Consider the following 27,560-nt stretch of genomic DNA (forward strand, 5'->3'; position numbering starts at 1 on the left):
TCAATCATTCCAAAAATTATCTTAAAGTCCCTCTTTTGCAGAATCTGTCAGTTGCAAAAAATAATCTTAACTAATATGCCATTTTTCCTCAGTTTATTATTTTTTATTTTTTTGAGATGGAGTCTTGCTCTGTCACCAGGCTGGAGTGCAGTGGTACGATCCTGGCTTACTGCAACCTCTGCCTCCAGGGTTCAAGCGATTCTCCTGCCTCAGCCTCCTGAGTAGCTGGGACTACAGGCACATGCCACCATGCCTGGCTAATTTTTGTATTTTTAGTAGAGACAGGGTTTCACTATGTTGGCCAGGATGGTCTCTATCTCTTGACCTCATGACCCACCCACATCAGCCTCCCAAAGTGCTGGGATTACAGGTGTGAGCCACCACGCCTGACCTTGATTGTATTTTCTTAATGCCAAAAGATAATCTTCAACGAACTGCTTGAATTTCCCAGAAAAATATAAAATCAGACATCTGCTTCAGACTCTTTACTAGGTAAGTGAAACAGGTGAAGAGTTTCTGAAGAAGGAGTGGAGAGAATGAGAGATAAAACCCATGAACAAGTATTTAAAGGGCATTTTGGCAATTAGAAATTCTGGAGCATTATGGGGAATGAGAGAAACTGGAGAAGACAACAAAAAGAATTTATCTGAGCAAATGTGCCTTATCCCAAAAATGCATGGCTGGTTTAACATTCATAAATCAGTCAATGTAAATCACCTGGCCACTTAATACAATAAAGAAGAAAAAACAATCACTTCAATCTTCTAAAACTGGTCTCTGGTTTCTTAACTCAGCAAGACTGCTATTTTCTACTTCCTACATTGCAGTTTGAGAATTTTTCCAGGCATAAAGCCAGGACTATTCTAGGGCTCACCTCATTTGTTTTGTTCTTTCAGGGATCAAGTTTCTGTGCGGCTGCTTGTCTAATGTCCAAAACCTTTACGTCCTATAATATATTTTGGCCAGTTTTCTAGTTGTTTACAGTAGAAGGGGAAGTCTGATCCAAGATATTCTATCATGACTACACAATTACATTTTGAAAATACCACTCTACCTGCCATGTGGAACTGATTGCAGGAAAGTGAGAGTTATAGGCCAGGGAAATGTGTCTAAGGAAGCTATCATGGTAGTCCAACTGATAGATTATGGTGGCATAGGTTTGGATGGTAGTAGTAGAAATGGAAAGAAGTGCACAGGCTCAGTGTATGCTTTTGAATTGGAGTTACAGGACTTGACGCATTAGATACAGATTGAGTGCAGGGGAAGGGAGGAAAGAAGAATCAAGGATGGTATCTAGGTAGATGGTGATGCCTTAGCTGTGAAGTGGAAGACATCAGGATAAATGGTTTTGGGGTGGTTTGGAAGGAGAACTAAGTCTTTCCCCTCCTTTCTCTGGTTTTTCACTGCTTATTTTCCAATTGCTGCTTCACAACAGTCCAGCAAATAATTTAACAGAAATAGATTATTGGACTGGTGGAAAGGCATGGGGAGTGAGAAACAAGGGGTTGTGGCTCTCTTTTTTTAACCTAGTCACACAGTATTAAAAGGACAGTTGCATATTATACAAAGAATGGATTCTTAAAGATCTTTCATATGTAAAAAAAAAAAAAAAATGATAATAGGTATCATCTTGGATTACATGTCTAAACCCATGAATAAGTGAAGAAAAAGATACATGTTGGTGCATAGAGGTATAAGAGTGAAAAAACAAAAGGATTCCCAGGAGGAACAACAACAAAGGTCAAATCACTTATACAAGGAGGAAATCATTCTCATTTAGCTTCTTGCTAATTACTTCTTCTTCTAGAACCTCTTAGAGTTAGTTTTATCGGGCCAGGCATGGTGGTTCACACTTGTAATCCCAGCACTTTGGGAGGCCGAGGCGGGAGAATCACCTGGGGTCAGGAGTTTGAGACCAGCCTGGCCAACATACTGAAACCCCGTCTCTACAAAAACACAGGCATGATGGCGTGTGCCTGTAATCCCAGCTACTCAGGAGGCTGAGGCAGGAGAATTGCTTGAGCCCGGGAAGTGGAAGTTGCAGTGAGATGAGATTGCGCCATTGCACTCCAGCCTGGGCAACAGAGCAAGACTCTATCTCAAAAAAAAAAAAAAGAATTAGTCTTTATCCTCTAAGTAGATATATGCTAAGGTATACTTTGAGCTTGCAGTGACTGAACTTCCCTGGGAACTACAGTCTCAAGCCCTAGAAGATGGATAGAGTTGGCTTCCAGCTGTCTTTCTGTGGTTTAGAATACCACTTCATTGGCTACAGGGAATTGGCCCGGGACAGACCGTACCTGACCTGCACTGAGGCAATTGAATTTCCTCTCACAGGAATTTAGAAATAGGAGGTAAGATAATAAGTTAGTCTAAGTGAAGAAACTAGTGTACAACTGTAACATAAGCTTGGGTACTGGGGTACAACAGTAGGGCCTTTTCCATGCCCTACTAGAAAAGCCCCGTAGGCAGATGTGCAGGGGGAAAAAATGAAGCAGATACTACAAGAGAAGCAGAGATAAAAAGATAAAGAGATAAAGCAAATTAAAGTCCTAACATCTTTCCAGTTCCTGATTTCATTCTTTTCCTGAGTCCTTGAGTTGTATGAGATATCCCAGCATCTGTATTTTCCATTTTTGCTCAAGGTAACTGAAGATGGCTTCAATTACTTGAAAGCTAAGAAGACTCTTGAGTAAAATACTGTGGCATCTTTGTACATGTATTTTCTCAGAAATGTGCTACTATTCTTCTCCACAATTCAATCACTAAACATAGGCATTTCTCCTACAGTATATTATGAATTGAGTATAACGTGAAATGAGTACAATATGACTGATTAGGAATAAGATTCCTAAATTAATTCCTAGCAATAAGATTTGCAATGCATAAAATTCTATTGGTTTGGGTAAGGGAAAAAACAATTGTACTGACAACAATGTAACCAGAATATGTGTTAAGGCAGGTGGTAGCATGATGTGAATTATGGGAATGGGGAAGATCTGGAGAATCAGAAATCCTTAGACATTAATATCTTCTGGTTCCTCTGACCTCTTAAACCAGGTCCTTTGCTTGTCCTACTCCTACTTTCCTTGCCAGCATCCTCAGCTAAAGTCTACTTCTGATGAAACCAGTGTAATCTTTCTTACTTGGTTAGAGCCCTGTGGGTTTCTTGGTTGATTCAGCATAACCCCAGCTCTCATCTGTCCCTCTGAGACTAAGTTCAGACATGAAAGTCCCCTAAATCCTGCCTATGTCAAACAGAAACTAGGAGAAGCACAGGGAAACCGAAACTCAGAGCCTGTCCCATAGCATATTGCTGCACCAAGTTTCCTCTGAATGCCCATCCTGGGAGTCAGGCTGCCCAATACTGGTACTACCAATAAGGCGGTTTCCCCCAAACCCAAAGTAAACAGGCACAAGATCCTTACTTATTTAACACAGAGAGTACATACATCTGATTGCTTTTGCTCTTCTCCATCCCGTGATTTCTCATGGCTATGACACTGACATGAGATATGACTATGTTCTAAACTTCCAGAGTACCTCAGCCAAGCCTCACTATGCTAAGTGGAAGGAATGTTAGCATATAAATGGTTGAAGTTTGGACTCTGGAGTCACTCCTGAGTGTGAATTCTGGCTACTCCCCTTTCCAGCTCTGTGGCATTAAACAGTCCCTTTAACTCAGCAGTCTTGAACCTTTTTGGTACCAGGGAACAGTTTTGTGGAAGACAATTTTTCCATGAACTAGGGGAAGGTGGAGGGAATGGTTTCAGGATGAAACTGTTCCACCTCAGATCATCAAGCATTAGATGATCTCATAAGGATCATCTAATTAGATGAATCCTTAGATTCTCATATGGAGCATGCAACCTAGATCCCTGTGCAGTTCACAATCAGGTTCACGCTCCTATGAGAATCTAATGCTGCTGCTAATCTGACAGAAGGTAGAGCTCAGGTGGTCATGCTCATTCACTTGCCGCTCACCTCGTGCTGTGCTGCCCAGTTCCTAACAGGCCACAGACAGGTACTGGTCTGCAGCCCTGGGGTTGGGGACCCCTGCTTTAACTTGTCTGTTCCTCATTTTTCCCATGTGTAAAATTACAGGTTGGTAACAGTAATCACTGCATAAAGTTGTTACGTAAAGAGCTTCTGAGAACAGTGCCTGATACATATTAAGTGCTCAATAAATGTAAGCTATTCTTATCATTACTCTATTACCTGAGTCTTCTGGTCTCAGCCTTCAATAATTTAAATAAAACTGCTTAAATTTCCTGTAAAATCAGACATACTGACAATTGTTGACAGTGACAATCAGATTATTCACTAAGCCAAAATCTTCTTACAAGATTGTTGTTGTTGCTATATTGTACTTTCTATTAAAGTTCAACAACATAGTACTAAAAGCTGTAATCAACAGTGTCTTAGTTCATTTTGCACTGCTATAACAAAATACCTGAGACCAGCTAATTTATAAAGAACAGAAGTTTATTTTCTCATAGTTCTGGAGGCTAAGAAGTCCAAAATCAAGGTGCTGGCATTTGGTGAGGGCCTTCTTGCTGCATCATCAAATGGTGGAACACAGAAGGGCAAAAGCACAAGAGAGCAAGCTCACCTCACAAGCCCTTTTGATAATAGCATTAATCTATTCATGAGGCTGAAACCTTCATGACCTAAACACTTCTCATTAGGCCCCAACTCCCAACATTGTCATACTGAGGATTAAGTTTCCAATACATGAATTCTGGGGGACACATTCAAACCATAGCAAACAGTAACACTTAACATTTACTGACCAATTTACTTTATGTCTGGCTCTAACTAAGCATTTTCATGCATTAATTAAATTCATTATCCCATCTACGCTTTGAGGTAGAAACTTCTTATTCTCATGGTAGACTTCTGCTGATATTTAGGATAAAAAGAAAACAAATTTAAGATGTTAGTTTGTTCTTAAGTAGAATTTTTTTTCTTTACTTTGGAAAAATAGTTGATTCTTGTCTACTGTTGGAATTTTCTCATTTGACTCATGTTAGAGGTTTTCTTTTTTTTTTTACAAAGCCATAAATAAAGTGAACTAAGCAATTAGTAGCTGTTTCAAATACAGTTGAATTTATGTGCTAAAAATTATTGGGAATTTTTAATGATTTCTCACATGCTTACACACTGGATCTTGTAATTCAAGCTTTGAAAAACAAATTCATTTTAAACAAAATACTTAACCTGTTCAAGACTGTAAAGGAATTCAAAAAATTTATGAATTTTTATATTTTTCTCTATAAAATTTAACTCTTCTCTACACATTATACTGTATGTAATTTTACCAATAAAAATGCTAATGTAGGTTTCATATAAAACATTCTTTTCACTTTTACGATTACCTGTTAAGAAGGTTCTCTACTTCTTGAACTTCTGATATGGACTCTTCATTATCAGAAAGGACACGAGTTTGAAATTTTCTATCTTGGAAATCATATAGCATCACAATAATAAGACTGCTCAAATGATCTGGCTATCAAGGGAAAACATATATAAAGAAAAGTATACAAAAAATATCTAACCAGCAATATTTTCCATTCCATTATTTTTCATAACAGAGCAGGAATATGACTATTTTTACATAGTCTGATTGGATTTGGAGACAGGGAAGGTCTTCAAGATAGAAAAAAATCCAGAAAAAAAAACCTTTCAAAAGAGACAGTTTTTGGTATGTTCACCAAAATGAATGATATTAAAAGTCGAAAAGAATCTATATTTAAGAGGCTTCAGTATTCAGCAAACTATTTCAATCTAAAGGCTTTAAAACACTTTCTTTTAAAAAAAAAAAATCATGAAACGATGTAATTCTAAAACTTATCTACTTACTATTGTGGTACTTGGGAAGATACAGCTGTCTATCAATATAGTTTCCAAAATATCTTGATCTGCAAGACAAGGGAAAGGCCTATCACCGAAAATACAAAGTGGAAAATGAAAACTCTGGAATCAAAATATACTATAATAATGCCATAAAATACATTTACTTTCATATCTAAAATATACCTCAATTCTGGATAATGACTTAAATTACAATGACATGATAAATTTTTATAATCTTTATGAATGCTGGACCCTTATGACCTAGGGTCCGCAAGGAATCATGGTCAAAGAAGCATTATCTGAATAGTCAAAGGATTCCAACCTTTAATGTATGGCCTTTGAAAAACATTAAAGAGGATCTAATTAATAATGTTGAGCAACAGTTTTCTTATTCTTTTTATTATTGCTGGATTCGATTTGCTAATTTTTTTGGTTTTGTTTTGTTTAAGACAGTCTTGCTCTGTCATGTAGGCTGGAGTACAATGGTGCGATCTCAGCTCACTGCAACGTCCGCCTCCCAGGTTCAAGCAATCCTGCCTCAGCCTCCAGAGTAGCTGGGACTACAGGTATGCATCACCACACCTGGCTAATTTTTGTGTTTTTTGTAGAGATGGCATTTCACCCTGTTAGCCAGGCTTGTCTCGAACTCCTGACCTCAGGTGATCCGCCCGCATAAGCCTCCCAAAGTGCTGGGATTACAAGCATAAGCCACCATACCCGGCTGCTAATGTTTTATTTAAAATTTTTGTTGTATGTTTATGTTCATCAGGGATGTTGGTCTATAATTTTCTTCTCTTGTAATAGCCTTGTCAGTGTTGGTATCAGAGTTTTGCAGCCTATGAGTGGAAACTGTTCTCTCTTCCTCTAATCTCTCAGAGTTTGTGTTAGATTGGTATTATTTCTTAACTATTCAGTCAAACTCAATAGTGAAGACATTGATGTGATGACATTTAATCTAAGACCCAAATGACAAGGAGTTAGCCATGTGAATATCTAGGAAGGGACAGCATTCCAGGCAGAGGTTATGATAATTGCAAAGGCGGTTAAGAGGAAACAAATGGACATATTTAAAAACTTCCACAGGGAACACAAGTGTTCTTTTTGTTACAACTATTTAAACTATATATACATCATATAACAAAGGTTTTATTTTATTTATTTATTTATCAGACGGAGTCTCTATCACACCAGTTGGAGTGCAGTGATGCAATCTCGGTTCACTGCAACCTCCGCCTCCTGGGTTCAAACGATTCTCCTGTCTCAGCCTACCAAGCAGCTGGGATTACAGGTCTGCATCACAGCATCACAGCTAATTTTTCTATTTTTAGTAGAGACAGGGTTTCACCATGTTGGCCAGGCTGGTGTCGAACTCCTGACCTCAGGTGATCTGCCCATCTCGGCCTCCCAAAGTGCTGGGATTAGAGGCGTGAGCCACCATTCCTGGCATATAACAAATGCTTTAATCAGTTGAACAGACAGGTAGGCCTGCCTAGCTTCAATTTATTCAACATTTATGGAAAACCTACTATAACCAAGGTATAAATTGAATTTATACCTTGAATTTGAATTCATGAATTTTCTTTTTTTTTTTTTTGAGACAGAGTCTTGCTGTGTCACCCAGGCTGGAGGGCAATAGTGCTATCACAGCTCACTGCAACCTCCACCTCCTGGGCTCAAGCAACCCTCCTGCCTCAGTCTCCCAAGTTGCTGGGACTACAGGTGTGTGGCACCACACCTGGCTAATTTTCGTATTGTTTACTTTTTTCTTGTTTTTATTTTTATTTTCTGTTTTTTTTTTAATATTATTCTTGTATTTTTTGTAGAGATGGGTTTTTGCCATGTTGGCTAAGTTGGTCTTGAACTCCTGGCCTCAAGTGATCTGCACACTTTGGCTTCCCAGGCATGAGCCACCATGCCTGACCTAAATTTCATTTTTCATTTGGGAGATAGGAAAACTAAAAAGAAGTGACTAATTTGGGAGCACAGACTCCAATTTTCCCACAGAAATCCTCTGGGAATCATTATCCACATTCTAGCCACAATTATGTACTTGTACTTCACAAGGTAATTATCCCTTAAAAGGAAATGAAGTTTACAGTTTCACATCCTTAGTTCTTTCAAACCAATTCCCATCTACTCCATACTTTTTGTACAGTATTAGAAGAAAGAAGGACTTCTAACTTGGCAAATCTCTTTGAGCAATGGAGATGCTGGACTCCTAAGAAACAGAAGAAGCTGGCGGGGTGTGGTGGCTCACGCCTGTAATCCCAGCACTTTGGGAGGCTGAGGCAGGTGGATCACCTGAGGTCAGGAGTTCAAGGCCAATCTGGCTAACATGGTGAAACCCAGTTTCTACTAAAAATACAAAAAATTATCCGGGCATGGTGGCGCACCTATAATTCCACCTACTCGGGAGGCTGAGGCAAGAGAATCTCTTGAACCTGGGAGGCAGAGGTTGCAGTGAGCCTAGATCATAACATTGCACTCCGGCTTGGGCAACAAGAGCGAAACTCTGTCTCAAAAAAAAAAAAAAAAAAAAAAAAGGCAGGATGAACGAAAAACGAAAAGAGAACAGAACATCCTTTTCCCAATATTGCAGTTTTTCCCTCTAGGGCTCTTGTTAAAACCAGTATCACCTTTGGGATGCCTTTGATATTGTGCAGAATGCATTACTTTTGTGTATATATATAATTTTACCTTCTCACATAGTAATATCAACATGAATAACTGTATACTTTATACAGATGCTCCTTGCCTTATGATGGGGTTATATCCTGATAAACCCATCATAAGTTAACAATATTGTATATCAAAAATGCATAGAATACATCTATCCTACCAAACATCATAGCTCAGCTTAGGCTATCTTAAACACATTCAGAACACTTACATAGGCCTGTAGTTGGGCAAAATTATCCAACACAAAGCCTATTTTATACTAAAGTGCTGACCATCTCGTGTAACTTATTTATTTGTTTATTTATTTATTGAGACAGAGTCTCGTTCTGTCACCCAGGCTAGAGTACAGTGGTGCGATCTTGGCTCACCACAACCTCTGCCTCCCGGGTTCAAGCGATTCTCCTGCCTCAGTCTCCTGAGTCGCTGGGACTACAGGCACCTGCCATCAGGCCTGGCTAATTTTTGTATTTTTAGTAGAAACGGGGTTTCACCATATTGGCCAGGCTAGTCTCAAACTCCTGACCTTGTGTTCCGCCCATCTCGGCCTCCCAAAGTGCTCGGATTACATGGGTGAGGCACTGCGCCCAGACCTTTTTTGTTTATTTTTATGTAACTTATTAAATACTGAAAGTAAAACACAGAATGGTTGTATGAGTACTCAAAGTATGGTTTCTACTGAAAGCATATAGCTTTTACATCATGTTAAGTGGAAAAATTATAAGGACCCCCATCATAAATTGGGGACTGTGTATATGTTTTCTATGTGCTTGACAATGTTCTAAGTGCATTTCATATATTAATTCATTTAATCTCCATAACAACCATATGAATTAGGTTATTTCATAGGAAATGGGGCACAGCACAGTTAAGTAATATGTTCATAGTCACACAGCAAGTAGCAGATCAAGGAGTCAAACCCAGGCAGTCTGGCACCAAAGTACATGCACTTCACCAAATATTATGCTGCCTTCCTCTTATTATTATGATGACAAACCAGAGTAACCACATACACCACACTGATAATGCCTAATTTAGGTTATCAGGACTTCCTTGAAAGTTGCAAGTGTGAGTATTCTAGAATTCAGCCCGATAACTCCAATTATCTCTCCCTCTCCCCACTAATCAAAGCTTTTCTTCAGTCTGCTTCAGAGATCTCTTAACCACCATTTTACATGTTTCCATGTGGAGGGCCTTACCCTAGAGAAACACCTTAACTCTCTCTCTCCCCTTTCTTACTACTCCTCATGAAAGAAAAATTGGGGTTATTAGACAGGTGAAATTGGGAGAAGGAACCGGGGCATCGCTCTCCCTCTTCCCACTCAGCAGGCCTGGGTGGCCAAACTCTGGACATTCTAAAGAAAGGGTTGGCCTTTGACCGGTTCCTAGGAGATAACCTGTAAGTTCTTAGAATATCTTGTCTGATAAAGGTATCTTTTTTTTTCTTTTTTTTTTCCTGGGGTCCTAGACCACACAGTATCAGCTTGGCCTCTGAAGAAGCTAGAGATTGAATAACTAAGGTCAGCCACATGACTGCAGTTTGTCTACGAGACTGACCCCCAATAAAAATGCTAAACAAACAGCAAGGCTCAGGTGAGCTTCCCTACTTGGCAATGCTTCATTCATGTTGCCAATTATCACTAGTGGGAGAATTAAGCACTCTCCATAGACCACTCTGGGAAAGAAAAATAGGAAGCTTGCGTCTAGCCTCTCCTGGATTCTGCCCTATGTACCTTTACTTGTTGCTGATTTTAATCTGTCCTTTCACTGTGATAAACTATAACCACAAGTATAACAGCTTTGCTGAGTTCTGTCAGTCCTTGTAGCAAATGATTGAATCTGGAGGTGGTCTTAGGAACCCCTGACTACAATTACTAATTCCCAAAAGCTATAACCAAACCACATGTTAAGCATTTACTAAGTTTTTCACTGACAGATTATAAGATTCTGAAATCGCCAGGTTAATGCTACAATCTGTTCCTGGACTCGAAGTTCAACAACAATACAAACCTAGAGAAGGTACAATACAAACCTAGAGAAGTTCAACAACAATACAAACCTAGAGAAGGTGGAGAAAGAAGCCAGGAAAAAGATCAGCAATTTCAGGGATATCTCTTTCTCCAAGTTTGTTTGTTTGTTTGTTCATTTCTTTAAAGAAAAAATTTGCCAGGTTTTTATTTTTTTAAAAATTTTTTGGCTGGGCACAGTGGCTCACGCCTGTAATCCCAGCACTTTGGGAGGCCGAGGAAGGCGGATCACGAGGTCAGGAGATCAAGACCATCCTGGGTAACACGGTGAAACCCCATCTGTACTAAAAATACAAAAAATTAGCTGGGCGTGCTGGCGGGCACCTGTAGTCCCAGCTACTAGGGAGGCTGAGGCAGGAGAATCACTTGAACCAAGGAGGAAGAGGTTACAGTGAGCCAAGATCGTGCCACTGCACTCCAGCCTGGGAGACAGAGCAAGGCTCCATCTCAAAAAAAAAAAAAAAAATTATTGTTCCTTGAAACACACCGAGATTCTTTCAAAAAATAAATTGGCGGCCAGGCATGGTGGCTCACGCCTGTAATCCCAGCACTTTGTAAGGCTGAGGCAGGTGGATCACAAGGTCCGGAGATTGAGACCATCCTGGCTAACATGGTGAAAGCCCGTCTCTACTTAAAATACAAAAAACTTAGCAGGGCGTGGTGGCGGGCGTCTGTAGTCCCAGCTACTCAGGAGGCTGAGGCAGGAGAATGGCATGAACCCAGGAGGCGGAGCATGTAGTGAGCTGAGATCGCGCCACTGCACTCCAGCCTGGGTAACAGAGCGAGACTCCATCTTAAATAAATAAATAAATAAATAAATAAATAAATAAATAGGCTACTGGTACTGTACTGCTTTGACAAAACTCTAAACAGGAATAGGCTACTTTTCATTAGTAATTCTACTTTCGTTAGCAGAAAATTGACCTTGGGCTTATTTGGTAAAGCAGAAATAATGGCACTCTTCATTTCAAAAAACATTTTACAGAGCCCTTTAAATCTTTAAAAGGTTAATCAGATAAATATACTTCCTGCCTTGAAAGACCTTATATACCATGAAGGACATCAACAAAGGAACAAGCAAAAAAACTGAAAAGCATAAGACACAACCAAAGGAATACAGTTAACGTTTGTATAATTAAGAGATTTTCTGTTATTGTTTTTCTTCTCCTACTTCCTTAAATATTATGGTAATGTGATTTAATTACCTGTTCACAAATTCACAAACAAAAGGGACCATTACTCAAGCTCTCTTTAATTTTCACAATAACCTTTGCAGTTTTACAGCTCCTACAAAATCTTAGGGAAGAAATTCTGAGTTTTCTTATCTGAACCATTATTCCTTGAACTTATACTGCATAAGCCAGATGTAAGTCACATGTGAAAATATCACATGTGAAAGTATTGACAGAACACTGGTAATACAGAAGATAAAAGTGAAACGTATAAAAGCTTCCAATATTTTAAAAGTAAAATAGCAGATGGCCTGTTGCGGTGGCTCACATTTGTAATCCCAGCAATTTGGGAGGACAAGGTGGGCAGATTACCTGAGGTCAGGAGTTCAAGACCAGCCTGGCCAACATGGTGAAACCCCCATTTGCACTAAAAATACAAAAATTAGCTGGGCATGGTGGCAGGCACCTGTAATCCCAGCTACTTGGAAGGCCAAGGCAGGGAATCACTTGAACCCAGAAGGCTGAGGTTGCAGTGAACCGAGATTGTACGATTGACTGCACTCCAGCCTGGGTGACAGAGCAAGACTCTGTCTCAAAAAAAAAAAGGAAAATAGCAGGCTCCTAATTATCTTGGAAAAACCACTACATAAAATTCTGATTTTATTCTATTTGCACATTCAAGAATTACTGATAATTTAAAGCAAGACCGTTGTATTAGTCCGTTTTTATGCTGCTGATAAAGATATACCCAAGACTGGGGAATTTACAAAAGACAGAGGTTTAATGGACTTACGGTTCCACATGGCTGGGGAGGCCTCACAGTCATGGCAGAAGGTGAAAGGCACATCTCATATGGTGGCAGACAAGGGAAGAGAGCTTGTAGAGGGATACTACCCCTTATAGAACCATCAGATCTCATGACACTTACTCACTATCATGAGAACAGTACAAGAAAGACCTGTCCCATGATTCAATTACCTCCCACCAGGTCCCTCCCACAATACATGGGAATTTAAGATGAGATATGGGTGGGGACACAGCCAAAACATATCAACCGTATGATTATAAGAAAAAATATATTTAACAAATAAACAATACCATTTTACCTTATAATTTGAACTTATAAAAATGAAAACTTCTTTCAAGAAAAGAAGTTTTGTAAAGGTCTGTAACAATTTATTTGAATGGGATTTCTGTGTCATTAAGAAAGATCACAGGCCAGGCGCAGTGGCTCACGCCTGTAATCCCAGCACTTTGGGAGGCCGAGGCGGGCGGATCACGAGATCAGGAGATCGAGACCATCCTGGCTAACCCGGTGAAACCCTGTCTCTACCAAAAACACAAAAAATTAGCCGGGCGTTGTGGCAGGCACCTGTAGTCCCAGCTACTCGGCAGGAGAATGGAGTGAACCCGGGAGGCGGAGGTTGCAGTGAGTTGAGATCGCACCACTGCACTCCAGCCTGGGCAACAGATATAGGGTCTGTCTCAAAAAAAAAACAAAGAAAGAAAGAAAGATCACAGCACTTTGGGAGGCCAAGGCAGGTGGATCACGAGGTCAGGAGTTCAAGACCAGGCTGGCCAAGATGGTGAAGCCCCATCTCTACTAAAAATACAAAAATTAGGCTGGGTGCGATGGCTCACACCTGTAATCCCAGCACTTTGGGAGGCCAAGACAGACTGATCACGAGGTCAGGAGATCGAGACCATCCTGGCTAACGCAGTGAAACCCCGTCTCTACTAAAAATACAAAAATTAGCCAGGCGCGGTGGCAGGCGCCTGTAGTCCCAGCTACACGGGAGGCTGAGGCAGGAGAATGGTGTGAACCCGGGAGGCGGAGCTTGCAGTGAGTGGAGATCGCGGCCACTGCACTCCAGCCTGGGCTACAGACCGAGACTCCACCGCAACAAAAATAAAAAATAAATTTAAAAATTAGCCAAGCGTGGTGGTGGGTGCCACTTGGGAGCTACTTGGGAGACTGGGGCAGAGAAGTGCTTGAACCTGGGTGGTGGAGGTTGCAGTGAGCCTAGATCGTGCCACTGCACTCCAGCCTGGGTGACAGAGTGAGACTCCATCCCAAAAAAAAAAAAAGAAAGAAAGATAAAACAATCACAATATCTTTCATAAAATAGAAAATAGGATGGAGAGGACGAAAACAATCTATCACACATATCAGTTTAATACAATCATTTAGTTAATGCATTAATTTTATATAGAATTATAATTCAGGCTTTTCTTATTGAGTACTAAAGGTAATACTCAATATTCTATTAGGAGAACAAATTGCCTAGAATTCTAGAATTAACATTAAATGCCAATTAATCAACGCAGCTGCCTAGTCTGCATTTCATTGTTGCTAGAAAAAAAGTGTAAAAATGTTCATTTGATTCATTGCATGAAATGCAACACCTTGGTTGGGGAAGAGGGGAAGAAGACGGATGAAACAAAATCTCAAAGATTAAACTGGAGGAGGAAGAACGGTTAAGACAGACTTAAAAGGAAAAGAAAAATTACTGAACAGGAGAAAACAAAGAAACGAAAAATAAAGAGAAATTGTTTCACATCATACAAATTTTTCTCCATGACAAATTGCTGACTTCAGAGTTAAGCTACATTATCTCTGCAGACAACCAAAAATATATATTCCTATCTAAATAATCAGTGAGACATTTTAATTCAACTGAGCATTTTTTTTTTATTTTTAAAAATAGAGATGGGGGCAGGGCACGGTGGCTCACGCCTGTAATCCCAGAACTTTGGGAGGCCCAAGTGGGCGGGTCACGAGGTCAGGAGATGGAGACCATCCCGGCTAACACGGTGAAACCCCGTCTCTACTAAAAGTACAAAAAATTAGCTGGGCATGGTGGCGGGCACCTGTAGTCCCAGCTACTCGGGAGGCTGAGGCAGGAGAATGGCATGAACCCAGGAGGCGGAGCTTGCAGTGAGCCAAGATTGCGCCACTACACTCCAGCCTGGGCGACAAAGCCAGACTCCGTCTCAAAAAAAATAAATAAATAAAATAAAATTAGAGATGGGGGTCTCGCTATGTTGTCCAGGTTTGTCTTGAACTCCTGAACTCCAAGCAATCCTCCCACCTCCGCCTCCCAAAGTACTGGAATTACAAGTGTAAGCCACAGGCCGGGCGCGGTGGCTCAAGCCTGTAATCCCAGCACTTTGGGAGGCCGAGACGGGTGGATCACAAGGTCAGGAGATCGAGACCATCCTGGCTAACCCGGTGAAACCCCGTCTCTACTAAAAAATACAAAAAACTAGCCGGGCGAGGTGGCGGGCGCCTGTAGTCCCAGCTACTGGGGAGGCTGAGGCAGGAGAATGGCGTGAACCCAGGAGGCGGAGCTTGCAGTGAGCTGAGATCCGGCCACTGCACTCCAGCCTGGGTGACAGAGCGAGACCCCATCTCAAAAAAAAAAAAAAAAAAAAAAAAAGAAACAAGTGTAAGCCACTGCGTGTGGCTGAACTGAGTAATTAACTGCCTCCTATGAACAAGGATGTACAAGGCTCATTAAGTACTAAGAAAATCATGCAAAAGAGTGTTGCCCTTTTTGAGGTGTCTCTTTAGGAAGGCTTCTGCTCTGCTCATCATTTTGGCCATGCTGCTAATATTCTAAACATATCTGGAACTTCTTTTTGGAACTACATTCAGTCAGTTTACAAACCAACATAAAGTTTTTAGTCACAGCTAGTACTAAAACAAACAACTTCAGGCCTTTTGACTGCTGTCCTCATAGTAACAATATTTGGTCATGTCCTAGTGTCAATTCCACATTTAGATTGATTTTTTTTTTTTTTTTTTGGACAGGGTCTTGCTCTGTCACCAGGTAGAGTGCAATGACACCATCTTGGCTCACTGCAACCTCTGCCTCCCAGGCTCCAGCGATCCTCCCACCTCAACATCCCAAGTATCTGGGACTACAGACATGAACAAGGATGTACAAGGTTCATTAAGTACTAAGTACTAAGCCACCACACTGGGCTAATTTTTAAATTTTTTATAGAGAGGAGATCTCACTATGTGCCCAGGCTGGTCTTGAACGCCTGAGCTCAATCAATCCTCTCACTTTGGCCTCGAAAAGTGCCGGGATTACAGGCCTGAGCAACCACCCCTGGCCTCAGATTGATAACTAACTATCCTTGAGGGAATCTGTAACACTTGAGTCTCAAACCCTGAAGGCAAATTAGAAAGGGGAGTTCTACTAAAGTTTGGCTCCTCCCATTAAAGCTATTAGCTATGAATGGGATAGTCTTAATTGGGGTTGGTATAATTTTAACATTCATTTTTTAAATTTTGCACCTTTTCTTTTTATTCTGTCTCTGTTCCTCTCCCCATCCTCCTTTACTGGTTTGATATTTGTGAAAGCTCATAAACTAAAATACCAAAAAAGATAAATACAGGGAATGGAAAGAAATACACAGGGAGGCCGGGCGTGGTGGCTCATTGCCTGTAATCCCAGCACTTTGGGAGGCTGAAGCGGGAGGATCCCTTGAGGTTCAGAGTTTGAGACCAGCCGAGACAATAAAGCGAGACCCCCAACTCTACGGAGGAAAACAAAAAAAATACAGGGAGAGGGAAATTATCATTGGAAGAAATTGTTTCCCTGTTCAATTTAATGACCGCGCACTACACCGCTCTAAGGACAAAGCACAGTGCACGGGGAAATCTGCAGTCCTGGGCTGGAAGAACTTGTTTCATTGGAACCCTAATTCCTTGACACTTGCAGTTAACCAAAGAGATGCACATGCCTAAACCAAAACCTAGTGTGAATAAGGGGCAGGGAGGAGGAGGGCTGCATTCCCCAAATTCTCTCGCTATTGTTTTCTTTTAGTGTTGGTCCTCCAGACTGGCACAACTCACATTTCAGGGCACTGAAAGCAAGCTCATAAGACAAACGCTGAAAGGACTGATCCTCAGACTCGGAGAAGGACCGCAGGGGTTCATTCCCATACTTGATTAAGACTTTCTGTGCCGACTTTTCGATTCGAATACCCTGAAAAATGTTCGCTGCCATGACATAAACGGAGTCCGGATAGCCCGTTTTTTCGGGTGCACCAGCTGAGCTTTTCCCATCGGACAGAGCCAGGGAAGTGAGTTGGGAGATGATCTCGGCATCTTCTTCGTTCGAAAACTCCAGTTCGCCCGTGGAGTTCAGCATGTCTGCCCCTCGCCTGTCGTGAGTCCCTCGCCCTGGGGTTAGAATTCCGACGTTCCAGGAAACGGCTTTCCACGCATCTGCAGCATGGCCTCTGTGAAGAGAGAAGGTGATCGCAGTAAATCACTCTGCAGCACCCTTCCGGGTGGCCCCCTTCGTTGTGGCCTTAAAGACTAAGAGGGGACATTTCCTGGCCCATCTGAGTGTCCCAGACTTCGAGTCGGAGAAGCAGCTCACGAAATTTCCACACGCTCAATTAAAAAAAAAAAAAAAAGGCGGCGAGGAGAGGTGCGGCGGCGGCGGCGGCGGCGGCGGCGGCGGCGGGAGAAGCGCCCCGAGACCGGCGGCTTCCTCCAGAGCCCCGTTCGCGTCCCCACAGCCCAGTCACCGGCTCCCGCGACTCCTCCCTTACCCGAGGGCAGATGGTTCCCGGGGCTTCGGGGACGAAGACGCGGAGGCCGGCGTCGGTCACAGGCCCTCGGGAGCCCCGGGACTGTGGGGCGACGGCTGCTGCCCGCGAAGGCCGTTTGGTTCAAATGCAGCCACTCCCACTGGCCGGATTCGGGGCAGGGGGGTCGCGGCCTCTGACGCCCGGTTCGCTCCGGTGTCGTGAAGTGGTCTCGCCTGGCCTCGCGCGTGAGGCCTTCGCGGACGTGGCGGCGGAGAGGGGTGAGCGCGGGGCCCGGGGTCTGGCGGGCTCAGGCCGAGGAAGGCTCAGCCTCCGGAGTCTCTGGCAGTCGACCTGTCCTGGACCCGGTCTTCATGGCAACCGCGAGCGGAGGTGGGGCAGGGGGCGCGGCGCGCGGGCTGTTCCCGCGGGATTTGGCGGGTGCCGCCTGTCGCCGGGAGAGTAGCTCTTCCCCCTGCGCGCGGGGATACCTGTTTCAGCGCCCCCAGCCAGAGGCCTCTTGCACGGTTCCTGGAGCTCACTGGGCCTGAATGCGTGACCTTGGCTTTGTTTATAAACATTTGGGGGTATTTTTGAGGTAGTCTGACGTAGTACCGTGGTTTTCAACTCACAAGTCCCTGAAGTCCCTGTTAAAAATACACATTCTTTAAAACATTTTTTAATATAGTAATAATTTTTTTTTGAGACATGGTCTCGCTCTGTCGCCCAGGCTGGAGTGCAGTGGCGCAATTTCGGCCCAACTGCAGCCTCCGCCTCCCCGATTCAAGTACTTCTCATGCCTCAGCCTCCCGAACAGCTGGGATTACAGGTGCCCGCCATGACACCCCGCTAATTTTTGTATTTTTCGTAGAGATGGCGTTTCACCATGTTCGTCAGGTTGCTCTCGAACTCCTGACCTCAAGTGATCCGCCTGCCTCGGCCTCCCAACGTGCTGGGATTACATGCGTGAGCCACCGTGCCCAGTCTGTAATAATTTCTTTAAGTAACAGACGGGGTTCCCATTATGCTGCCCAGGGTGGTCTCGAACTCCTGGGCTCAAGCAGTCCTCCCGCCTTGGCCTCCCAAAGTGCTTGGATTTCAGAAGTGAACCACCGCCTCCAGCTGAAAAAAATCCTTGGAACCCATCCCAGAGATTTGAGTCTGTAAGACCCAGTAATTTGCATTTTCATCAGGTAACTCTGGCGATTCTAATGCAATCAGCCCAAAGACCACAGTCTGAAAAACTCTGGTATAGTTGAAAGACAAGTGGTCCTGATTCCACCTCTGCCTTTCCTCCTTAGGTATTTGCCCTTCCCTCCTTAGTCTAAGGCCATGTCCATTTCCAGCCAGTGGTTAGTGGGATAAAGGAGAAAGAGAGGGCAGTCCTTATTTTTCAATGACCTGAAAGGTGCACATATCACTTTGGCTCACATTTTATTGGTCAGAACTCAGTCATATACCCAGCAACCAAGAGGCTGGTAAATATGTCCAGCTAAAAATAAGGGAACTATTACTGTAGAAGGACAGAATGGATAATGGGGAAAAAATTAGCAGTACAGAACTCTAACCCCGACCTCCTCTCTCAGAAATCCACCCACTTTCATTATCACCAGAATACGTTAAACGTTCCATAACATTTTATGTATACATGCATTCATTCATTCGTTTAACAAGTATATATTAAATTCTTACTGTGTCCCTGGCATTGTGTTCAGCCCTACAAGTAAAAGAATGATGTATAGAAATGATCAGAGACCTAGCCGGGCGTGGTGGCTTACGCCTGTAATGCCAGCACTTTGGGAGGCCGAGGCGGGCGGATCACGAGGTCAGGAGATCGAGACCATCCTGGCTAACATGGTGAAACCCCGTCTCTACTAAAAATACAAAAAATTAGCCGGGCGTTGTGGCGGGCGCCTGTAGTCCCAGCTACTCGGGAGGCTGAGGCCACAGAATGGTGTGAACCCGGGAGGCAGAACTTGCAGTGAGTGGAGATTGTGCCACTGCACTCCAGCCTGGGTGACAGAGTAAGACTCCGTCTCAAAAAAAAAAAAAAAAAAAAAATCAGAGACCTTGGTCTCAAGAAATTAAAGATGGATATACTTGTATTTTGGTACCTTTTCATTTTTATTATAAATATTTGTGTACATACCTGTATTACCCCTCTTCTGCCATATTTCTATCCACACAACACACACACTCTAAAATAGAAACCCCGTCTCTAGCTTTATCTTTTCATTTTTATTATATGTCTTTTTTATTCCCAGATGCTAGCAAAATATCACTCTCTTTCACATACATTCACAGATTACAAATATGGAAGGTGTCTTAGAGGTCATGATATATTTTATCATGCATCACCCAGTACACAGTACACTATGCAGAAAATGTGAGGCAATAGCTAGCTATAAACTTTGAAATATTGTCATTCAAAATATAATTTGAGGAGTTTCTTTTATTTAATAATACTTTAATGTAAGTAACACTTCACTATATTGAAAACAAGGTTTAACGAGTCTCTATCCCCAAGATAGAGCTTAGGCAAAGAATTGTTGGGTTAGCAAATTCTTGGTTACTATTTACTTTAATCATGTGTATAATTCTGCCTCCTTACTTCTCACTCCTGGTTTATAGCCTCATTGTGGACTTAATGTATTTGAGGGGCAGGTCAGAGGAGAGCATATTAAATTTCAGTGAACACTGTAAAAAAGTAACCATAGAGACAGGCATATGAATTCAACTGTTGCGAAAGCAGGATAGTAAAAAAAAAAAAAAAAAAAAAAAAAAATGTAGTTTTTGTGTAAGTTACACTCTGTAATATGACCAGAGCATTACATCAGAGATGAGGAGAAAATCAAGTTACCTGAGGCTTTCTGCCAAAGGAAATTAATGATTTTTCTTTCCCCAGGTGGTAGAGTATTTAAGATATTTGTAAATTAACATTCTTGCATTTGACTCAGAGTACTAGTATGTTAGGCACGTGAATATTCAAAATACATCTGCTCACTTGCATCAATTTGATCTAGACAATATAAAATGATACCCAGTTCCACTGAAGCCTGTTACAGAAATATAAAAAGCATAAGAAACATAAAGAATCTTAACTTGTGTTCTTAAACACCAGGACTCCACTTCCAGTTATTGCTTCTTAGAAACAGTATGGTAAATTTTCTTTGCAACACCTTTTGCAGGTTCCCCTGTCACCTAGGCTGGAGTGCAGTGGTGTGATCATAACGCACTGCAGCCTGGAACTCCTGATGGCTCAAGCAATCCTCCCGCCTCAGCCTCCTGAGTACCTGGGACAACAGGCATGCCATCACACCCAGCTAATTGTTTTGTACTTTTGTAGAGGTGGTGTCTCACCATGTTACCCAGGCTGGTGTCCCCTGAGCTCAAGGAATCCTCCCACCTTGGCCTCCCAAAGTGTTGGGATTATAGGCATGAGTGACCATGTTCAGCCTTTAATTATTTTTGTTTTATAAAGTGTTTTATTGTAGACCTAAGCTATATCCAGTTGAAACTCTGGGGACTAGGACAAGCCATCAGGAGTGCTATTTGAGGATCATTAGGGCCTTGTGGGTTAGGTACATTTGGGGGCTGAATTATTCCATCCCCAGAGGATGAAAGGGAATAGATGCTCAAGAAAGCATCACTTGAGGTAGATGAACTTCGTTCTGTGATACTGGGTGAAAGTTGGTATGGAGGAACACTTTACATATGCTAGAGAGTAGCATTACTCAAGTGTCCTCTTGACACTTAGCCAAAAGATTAGCCAAAGAGTCATAACCACTTGCAGAGGAGGAAAAAAAAAAATCTCCCTTAATTTGAAGCAGAAGATTCAAAAATGATTCCTGAAGGGTGGGGCAAGTGCAGAAGAATGAAACTCCACATCATAGCAGTTCAGAGGCAGCACCATTAGAAAGAACTCTCTTGAGATTTAGAAGCCAAAAATGACAAGAGCAAATGAGGAGGAGTTTGAGTGACCTAGGATACAAGGGGAAAGAAGATTCAGGGCCAGGTGTGGTGGCTCATGCCTGTAATCCCATCACTTTGGGAGGCCGAGGCGGGCGGATCACCCAAGGTCAGGAGTTTGAGACCATCCTGACCAACATGGAGAAACCCCGTCTCTACTAAAAATACAAAATTAGCCGGGCATGGTGGTGCATGCCTGTAATCCCAGCTACTCAGGAGGCTGAGGCAGGAGAATTGCTTGAACCTGGGAGGTAGGGGTTGCGGTGAGCCAAGATCGCGCCATTGCACTCCAGCCTGGGCAACAAGAGTGAAACTCCATCTCAAAAAACAAAACAAAACTAAAAGATTCAGAAGAGTTGTCATTCCAGGTCTTAATTACAATAGACAACCATTTGTAACAGATTCCAGCAACACAGTGTTTCCTGGAGTTAGTCACTCAAGCACTGCCTTCATGATTTTTTTTTTTTTTGCCATGTATACATATACAACCATTTATAGTATTTACTCAATATTTTACTCTAAATCAGATTCACTTTCTTACTTAAATTGAAAACTAAAAATGGAAAGTCAGCATTATTTGCCATAAATGAAAGCAACCACCACAAAAGCAGAACAATATTATTAAATGCTAGCTAGAAAAGGTTGTGACAAGTCTCCAGGCTTGAGGTTGGTGGTTCTTTATTAAAAAGGGAATGGACAGTGTCCGAGAGGTGTTAAACAGTGGTACAAAAATGAGACTTTGTCCTTGTCAGAAGGGTTGAAAAAGCATTGTATAAAGCAGCTTTCTCACGGTGTGATTAAATGTTATTCAATGCCAAATCTGCATACTACTCAAATCATCTCCCATACTGTCAGTGGTGCTGACCTCACACTTTGGGCCAAACACTGCATTGAGAAACTTGAATTCCACCAGGTGTGGTGGCTCACATCTGTAATCCCAGCACTTTGGGAGGCCGAGGCAGGCAGATCACTTGAGGTCAGGAGTTCAAGACCAGCCTGGCCAACATGGTGAAACACCTGTCTCTACAAAAAATCCAAAAATTAGCTGGGCATGGTGGCATGTGCCTGTAATCCCAGCTACAGGGAGACTGAGGAAGGACAATCACTTGAATCCAAGAGGCAGAGGTTGCAGCGAGCCAAGATTGTGCCACTGTACTCCAGCCTGGGCAACAGAGCAAGACTCTGTCTCAAAAAATAAAAAGAAACTTGAATTAAAGAGAGGAACAGGCTAGGCACAGTGGCTCACTCCTGTGATCCCAGTGCTTTGAAAGGCCAAGTTTAGTGGGTCACTTATGGGCCAGGAGTTCTAGACCAGCCTGGGCAACTTAGCAAGTCTCCATCTCTACAAAAACTAAAGAAATTACCTGGCATGGTGGCACATGCCTGTCGTCCTAGCTCCTTGGAAGGCTGAGGTGGGAGGATGGCTTGAACCCAGGAGTTTGAGGTCACAGTGAGTTAGGATTGTGCCACTGCACTCCAGCCTGGGCAACAGAGGGAGACTATCTCTTAGAAAAAATACATATTTTTTTTTAAATATATTTTTAAAGAGAGTTAGAGGAATGGTGCTTCCTCTGCAGCAAAGAGAGGAAATACAAGAAAATCAGAACTGGCAAAAAAAAAAAAAAAAAAATTGGAAAGTCTCATGTCACATATGAATTCAGCCCATTTATATGACACCGTCATAGTGGGAATTTTGAAACTAGAGAGACTCAGAGGACCTGGTGTCTAGTTTTAATATTATCACCAATTAGTTGTAAACACCAGGCAAGTCTCTTCACTCTTGGTAGCTATTTCCTGATATGTTCAAGTCTATGATTTATTTACTAAGAAAATAGTGGGTGGAGAAGGATTTGAAGAGACTGAGAAGGATTGGCAGTCAATAGGAAAAAGTGATAGGAAGTCAAAAACAAAAATAAATGTTTTAGGTTGCTGAGCAACAATGAGGCCCTAGCTGGCATAGGCACAGTGTCACTAAAACACTCTGGAGGCATACATGGCTTGATGTGGTACAAAAAGATCTGTCCACACTTAGGACTTAATTAAGGAAGCAAGAAAGAATAAAAGTAAGAAATCAGTTTACCAAACATCGTTAAAAGTATGTGAACACATGAATTAATAAACTCATGCTTGATGCCAGGCTTAATACTAGTCTGGCAGAGATGGTGCCAATTAAAATGTTATTGTGGGTTAAAGTATACAAAGTGCTTATTGTATGTCATTGTTCTTGTTTTCTATTTTGATGAGAGTTTCCTGATTTTTACAATGCTATAGAGCAAACAGAACTGTAACTTGTATTTCATAATGTTTGTAGCTGATTTTGTGTACTTCAAGGAGTTTTAAAAAAAAAATTTTCTCCTGAAATGTTGTGGGGTAGCTTGTGCACCTCGTGCATACTCCTTCCTTATGACTTAACCAGCATGGATTATTATTATATCCTTTTCAGAAAATGGAGATAAACAGGTCGGGCGTGGTGGCTCACTCCTATAATCCCAGCGCTTTGCGGGTGTGGTCACGCACGCCTGTAGTCCCAACTACTCTGGAGGCTGAGGCACGAGAATTGCTTGAACCCAGGAGGCAGAAGTTATCATGAGCCGAGATCACACCACTACGCTCCAGCCTGGGCCACAGAGTGAGACCCCACCTCCAAAAAAAAAAAAAAAAGAGGGGAGAAGAAAGTGGCTGGTGAGGATTAAACAGGTTTTTTTTGTTTTGTTTTTTGTTTTTGAGACGGAGTCTCGCTGTGTCGCCCAGGCTGGAGTGCAGTGGCGCAATCTCCGCTCACTGCAAGCTCCGCCTCCTGGGTTCACGCCATTCTCCTGCCTCAGCCTCCCAAATAGCTGGGACTACAGACGCCCGCCACCACGCCCGGCTAGTTTTTTGTATTTTTAGTAGAGACGGGGTTTCACCGTGTTAGCCAGGATGGTCTCGATCTCCTGACCTCGTGATCTCCCCACCTCGGCTTCCCAAAGCGCTGGGATTACAGGCGTGAGCCACTGCGCCCGGCCTAAACAGGTATTTTTTAATGGCAGAAGGAATAGCAGAAGGTCAGTGAGATGAAGGTTCCTGAATTATGGTTCCTGGTCTTGGATTTTCATTCAATTTTTTACTCCCTTATTACCATCCTTCACCTTCCAATACCTTACCATTGCTTACGCTGTTCTTCCTTGTGACCAAATCTGAACAAAAAGAGGCTGAAGGTAACTGGTAAAGAAAGAGGACTAGTCCGGGGGATGGAATCCGAAATGGAAGCGCAGAGCGCCGGGGCAGAGGAGGGCTTTACCCAGGTCACCGGTAAGGGTGGCGAAGAAACGACAGGCTGAACAGCTGTCCGCAGCGGGAGAGGGCGGGGATGCGGGCCGGATGGACACAGAGGAGGCCAGGCCGGCGAAGAGGCCCGTCTTCCCACCCCTCTGTGGGGACGGGCTCCTGAGTGGAAAAGAAGAAACAAGGAAAATTCCAGTCCCAGCTAACAGATACACACCATTGAAAGAAAACTGGATGAAGATATTTACTTCTATTGTGGAACATTTGGGACTTCAGATACGCTTTAACTTGAAATCAAGGAATGTAGAAATCAGGACTTGTAAAGAAACCAAGGATGTTAGTGCTCTGACAAAAGCAGCTGATTTTGTGAAAGCTTTTATTCTAGGCTTTCAAGTGGAGGATGCACTTGCCCTCATCAGGTTGGATGACCTCTTCCTAGAGTCTTTTGAAATTACAGATGTTAAACCCCTAAAGGGAGACCATCTATCCAGGGCAATAGGAAGAATCGCTGGCAAAGGAGGAACAACCAAATTCACCATAGAGAATGTGACACGGACGCGGATAGTTTTGGCTGATGTGAAAGTTCACATCCTTGGCTCCTTCCAAAACATCAAGATGGCAAGAACTGCCATTTGCAACCTAATCTTGGGAAATCTTCCTTCCAAGGTTTATGGCAATATTCGAGCTGTGGCTAGCAGATCAGCAGATCGATTCTGATTTCAAGTCAGAGACTTTTTATCTTACCTTTGGACTCTGGAGAAAAATACTTTATGAGGGGTCGGTCACAAAAAACCATCTGAAGAATTTCAGTCATTTGAAGCCTCCGTCCCTTCTTCCATTCTCAGCCAGAAGCATAAACAGAAAAGAAAGATTTAAGAGTATTCACACTCAACAGGTTTTAGAATAATTTAAATATCAAAAATTGATTCTATTCTACTTACACCTTAGGTATAATTTATCATTTATCTGAAATTACATGTAGCAGATTACATAGTCTGTAATCCTCAGAGGGAAACTTCTTTAAACAAGAAGTTAAAACAGCTCTATATGAATAAGTTTAAACAGCTCTATATGAATTTATACTTTTATATTTATAAATTTATAACTTCATAAAAATTTATAAACATTTATTCTTTATAATTGTAATTTAATAGATTATCTCAGAAAAACCTCTCTGAATGATAACCCTTCCTTACTACTGGGTGATGTGTAAATATTTGTTGGGGGACAGGGTCTCACTTTGTCACCCAGGCTGGAGTGCAGTGGTGTGATCTCAGCTTACTGCAGCCTCTACTTCCTGGGTTCAAGTGATCCTCCTGCCTCAGCCTCCCTAGTAGGTGGGACTACAGGTGTCCACCACCATGCTTGACTAGTATTTTGTATTTTTTGTAGAGATGGGGTTTCACCATGTTGACCAGGCTAGTCTAGAACTCCTGACCTCAAATGATCCATCCACCTCGGCCTCCCAAAGTGCTGGGATTACAGGCATAAGCCACTGTGCCTGGCCTTGATGTGTGAGTATTTGAGAGGTCATAAGCAGTGGTTTTGGCTATACTGTACTACACCATATACATCAGTAAGAGCTCATCTTGGAACCTGTTTTGCAGTTTTAAAAATTAAAGACCTACATCACAGGGTTGATGTGAAGAAAGTTTTATTTTTCAAATGAGTATTTAATGAAAGTATATATAACCAGTGTTGGGTGTACAGATGCTTCTCAACTTATGATGGGTTTATGTCCAGATAAGCCCATTGTGAGTTGAAAATACCAAACGTCGAACATCACAGCTTAGCCTACCTTAAAAGTGCTCCGAACACTACATTAGCCTACACTTGGGCAAAATCGTCTAATACAGAGCCTATTTTATAGTAAAGTATGTTGAATGTCTCACATAATTTTTGAAGATTACATTGAAAGTGACAAACAGAATGGCTGGGTACTTGAAGTACAGCTTCTACTGAATGAATAATTCTAAAGTTGAAAAATAGAACCATCATAAGTCTGTTTCCTCTAGTAAAGGTGAGATAAATGTTTTTTCCCACCCAAAAAACTATACTCTATAAATTCAGATTAGCTAGTTTCTGTGTGTTTAAATAGTATGATTATACATTATAAACTGGAAGGAACTTTATTAAACGTGACTTTGATACTTCAAAAAAAAAAAAAAGAAAGAAAACTAGTGATGAAATTCAATGGCTTGAAGAGTCAAAGTGTTTTCTGGAAAAGGGGATATTAATGTTGTCATCAGCTATCTTCCTAAGCCATTCCTGGGGCCATACTAAGCCACTTCTGGGTAGTGATTTTGTAAATATATTACTCAATATAAAAGGTAATTTTTTCCTTTATTTTTTCTAAAACTACCCCTAAAGGCCTTATGACATGTTTGTTCTCTGGACTCAGTGGTCAGGATTGATGAATTTCATTTCTATCAAGGTTAAGGACATTAAAATCCAAGGACAAAAATATTTCTAGTCACTGAAAAACTCCGCAAGATGAATTTTTTTCTCCCTGTTTTATTTCATTCATACCTTTCATTCATTCATTCATACCTTTCATTCATTACATTATAATAAGAGATGACATAAATGAGGCAAGCAGCCTCAAGAAATTAAAATTTGTGAAGTTTTAATACCTATATTGTAAATTTTATACTGAAGCTGTATTTATAAGTTTTTGACAAAGGTCCATATAGTTAAACTTCTTTGGATATCTGTTTAATGTGTTTTCATTCTAATCTTTATTTTCTTCCTTCTGCTTTTCTCTAATTTCATTTGCTCATCTTTTTCTAGGTTCTTAAAGTGAAAAGTTAGGTTATTGATTTGATACCTTCTTTATTAATAGGCATTTACAACTGTAAATTCCTTCTGAGTACTGTTTCTATTGCATCCCATAAGTTTAGTATGTTCTGTTTTCATTTTTATTCATCTCAAAGTATATTCTTGTTTCACTTGTGATTTCTTTTTTGACCCATTGGCTGTTTAGGGGAATATTATCTAATTTCCACGTATCTCTTAATTTCTCAAATTTCATTGTATCATTGATTTC

At 41.8% G+C, this 27,560-nt stretch overlaps 2 protein-coding genes across 2 annotated transcripts in view; one reads left to right on the plus strand and one right to left on the minus strand.

Annotated features, from left to right (window-relative positions):
• Positions 1–17,682, minus strand: part of NSUN7 (NOP2/Sun RNA methyltransferase family member 7) — a 55,343-nt gene extending 37,661 nt beyond the window's left edge. The window contains exons 1-4 of the mRNA XM_050790353.1: positions 17,306–17,682; positions 16,599–16,987; positions 5,863–5,921; positions 5,379–5,509 (exon numbers count right to left, since the gene is read on the minus strand). Coding sequence (XP_050646310.1) covers positions 5,379–5,509; positions 5,863–5,921; positions 16,599–16,896 — 488 coding nt within the window. The 5' untranslated portion in view covers positions 16,897–16,987; positions 17,306–17,682. The remainder of the gene's footprint in view (positions 1–5,378; positions 5,510–5,862; positions 5,922–16,598; positions 16,988–17,305) is intronic.
• Positions 17,683–24,480: 6,798 nt separating this feature from the next.
• Positions 24,481–25,901, plus strand: LOC126954660 (RNA-binding protein PNO1-like). Its single transcript, XM_050790377.1, is given in 2 exon segments — positions 24,481–24,551; positions 24,553–25,901. Coding segments are annotated over 2 exon segments (750 nt in total). The 3' UTR covers positions 25,232–25,901.
• Positions 25,902–27,560: the final 1,659 nt, after the last annotated feature.

The sequence above is a fragment of the Macaca thibetana genome, chromosome 5, assembly GCF_024542745.1.
Source record: "Macaca thibetana thibetana isolate TM-01 chromosome 5, ASM2454274v1, whole genome shotgun sequence".
NCBI classification, from domain to species: Eukaryota; Metazoa; Chordata; class Mammalia; order Primates; family Cercopithecidae; genus Macaca; species Macaca thibetana.